Below are 2,500 nucleotides of genomic sequence, written 5' to 3'. Positions count from 1 at the left end.
AATTTCTCAATTGAGCATGAACAAGACAACCAACTTGCTTTTTTAGATGTTTTAATTACAAGGACAGAACATGGTTTTAATACAAGCGTCTTTAGAAAAAAGACGTTCACAGGTCAAGGTACAAACTATTATAGCAGTTGTTCCAAGATATTTAAATTAAATAGTATTTTCACGCTGTTACACCGTGCTTATACGTTATCTTCCAACTGGCATAACTTCCATAGTGAAATCCAATTTTTACTTCAGTTTTTTAAAAACAATTCGTATCCTCCAGCCTTACTCTTGAAATATGTCAATAACTTTTTAAATGATAAATTTCAGCCACGTCAACTTGCACCGAACGTGCCTAAATTATTAATATATGCCTCTATACCTTTAATTCATTCTAACACATTTAAAGTGCAAATACAAAAAGTCATTCAAAAAACTTTTCCGGCAGTGAACCTTAAGTTAATAGAAAAAAATCCTAAAACTCTGGGGTCTTTGTTCTCCCACAAAGATAAACTTCCGACTTTGATGCGGTCTTTGGTGGTATATTGCTTTACTTGCCCGAAATGTAAGATCGGGAAATACGTGGGAGCCACCAATAGATTGCTCAAGGTCAGAATCGATTCTCATTTTGCAGTCAGTCACCGTACGGGATGTACTTTGAAATCTAAAGAATTTTCCAATATACGTGAACATTGTAATAAATGTAAAACATCATTTTCATATAAGGATTTTCGTATTGTCACCCAAGCGCCCAATGACTATTCTCTCTCTGTTTTGGAGTCGTTAGCAATTAAACAGCTTTTGCCCCCACTAAATGGTCAGACTTCTTCCACAATTCTATATATAGCATAGTTGACGTCCTCCTTCCCAAATCAGACAACGTCACTCAGTTTTTTAGATCCATAATGATAGGTACTTTGAGCATTCTTCACTTTTTGATTTTATATATGTATATAATTTTTCCTTTTTTTTCTTTTCATTTTTTAAATGATTATATTTAACTTTCACGTTGTTCTTTTTATATTAATATGAATACTGAGTCTTTTTTAATTTGTATATTTTAACAGCCCTGATGATGAGACCCAAAGTCTCGAAAATTTGGAAAATAAATATATGATGCTACGCTGGCTTTTCTCCATCCTATTTATACTATATATATATATATATATATATATATGTACATATATATATGTATATATATATATATATATACACCAGATAATATATTTGATAAAAGTATGTATACTACATATATTACATAGTTTCATGATTATGTGACCTACTCATATACAGATATATCTAACAAATACACACATATACTCGTAACATTATATATACTATGTATATATATATATATATATATATATATGTATATATATATATATATATATGTATATATATGCATATATATATATATATATATATGCATATATATGTAATTTATATGTATATATAAATATATGTAATTTATATATAGATATATATACATATATATATGTAATTTGTATATATATATATATATATATATATATATATACATATATCTATATATATACTGTATATATTTAAATTACATATATATATATATATATATATCTATATATATACTGTATATATATAAATTACATATATTTATATATATATATATATATATATAACTTACATATATATGTCTATATATGTCAATATATATATATATATATATATATATATATATATAAATATATATATGTGTGTGCGTTTGTGTGATTGAATCAAAATCTTACAACAATTGCTAAGGGAAAGTATTTGAAAATTCTCGCAGCTAAACATTGCAACAAGATCATTATTATCTTGTAAAATTATTCACCATTTCATGTGGGTTTTTCCTCTAGGCAAAGGTAAAGGTAAGTGGGGCACAAAATGCGGCAGTACCACCACCCTATCACTGGGACAGATGGTCTTCATCAAATCCAAGAACTACCCACTACCTTCCCGAAAGGCCCAGGACTGCACCTGGAACTTTGAGGTAAGTGTCATACAAGTTGCCTTTGCTTCTAGATCGCTTCAGGCACATTAGTAAATATTTCAGTTGGATTAGGAATTGATACTTGATGCTATATCTGATGTTATTCTTATTCAAAGAATGTCTTGGTTAATTTTTTACTATTCTGAGTAGATTTTAGTGCTATATGTAACTAAATCGAACAATTTAGTTTGAGGACTAATTAGGTTTAAAAATTGTCAACTTTATCTATACCTAAACCTAATAATTATAGACCAGGTGTTTATTTTCATTTTAATTTGATGCAGATGTCTTTTGCGTAATTTGGAAATTTATGACTGGTTTCACAAAATAGAATTTTCCCAACGTATGGAGAGGTGGGAGGGTTTCTTAATAATAATAATAATAATAATAATAATAATAATAATAATAATAATAATAATAATAATAATAATAATAATAACATTGCAACTACTACTGGTGATATTGTTATCAGGAGAGAAGTCTACAATAATATATTTGTGT

General features: G+C 27.5%; 1 protein-coding gene across 1 annotated transcript in view; it reads left to right on the top strand.

Annotated features, from left to right (window-relative positions):
- LOC137640476 (uncharacterized) overlaps positions 1-2,500 on the top strand; it is a 23,947-nt gene that overhangs the window by 10,805 nt on the left and 10,642 nt on the right. The window contains exon 4 of the mRNA XM_068373016.1: positions 1,866-1,999. Coding sequence (XP_068229117.1) covers positions 1,866-1,999 — 134 coding nt within the window. The remainder of the gene's footprint in view (positions 1-1,865; positions 2,000-2,500) is intronic.

Source organism: Palaemon carinicauda, chromosome 5 (assembly GCF_036898095.1).
Source record: "Palaemon carinicauda isolate YSFRI2023 chromosome 5, ASM3689809v2, whole genome shotgun sequence".
Taxonomy (NCBI): Eukaryota; Metazoa; Arthropoda; class Malacostraca; order Decapoda; family Palaemonidae; genus Palaemon; species Palaemon carinicauda.
Note: the sequence above shows the minus strand (reverse complement) of the source record. Positions and strands in the feature narration are given on the sequence as shown.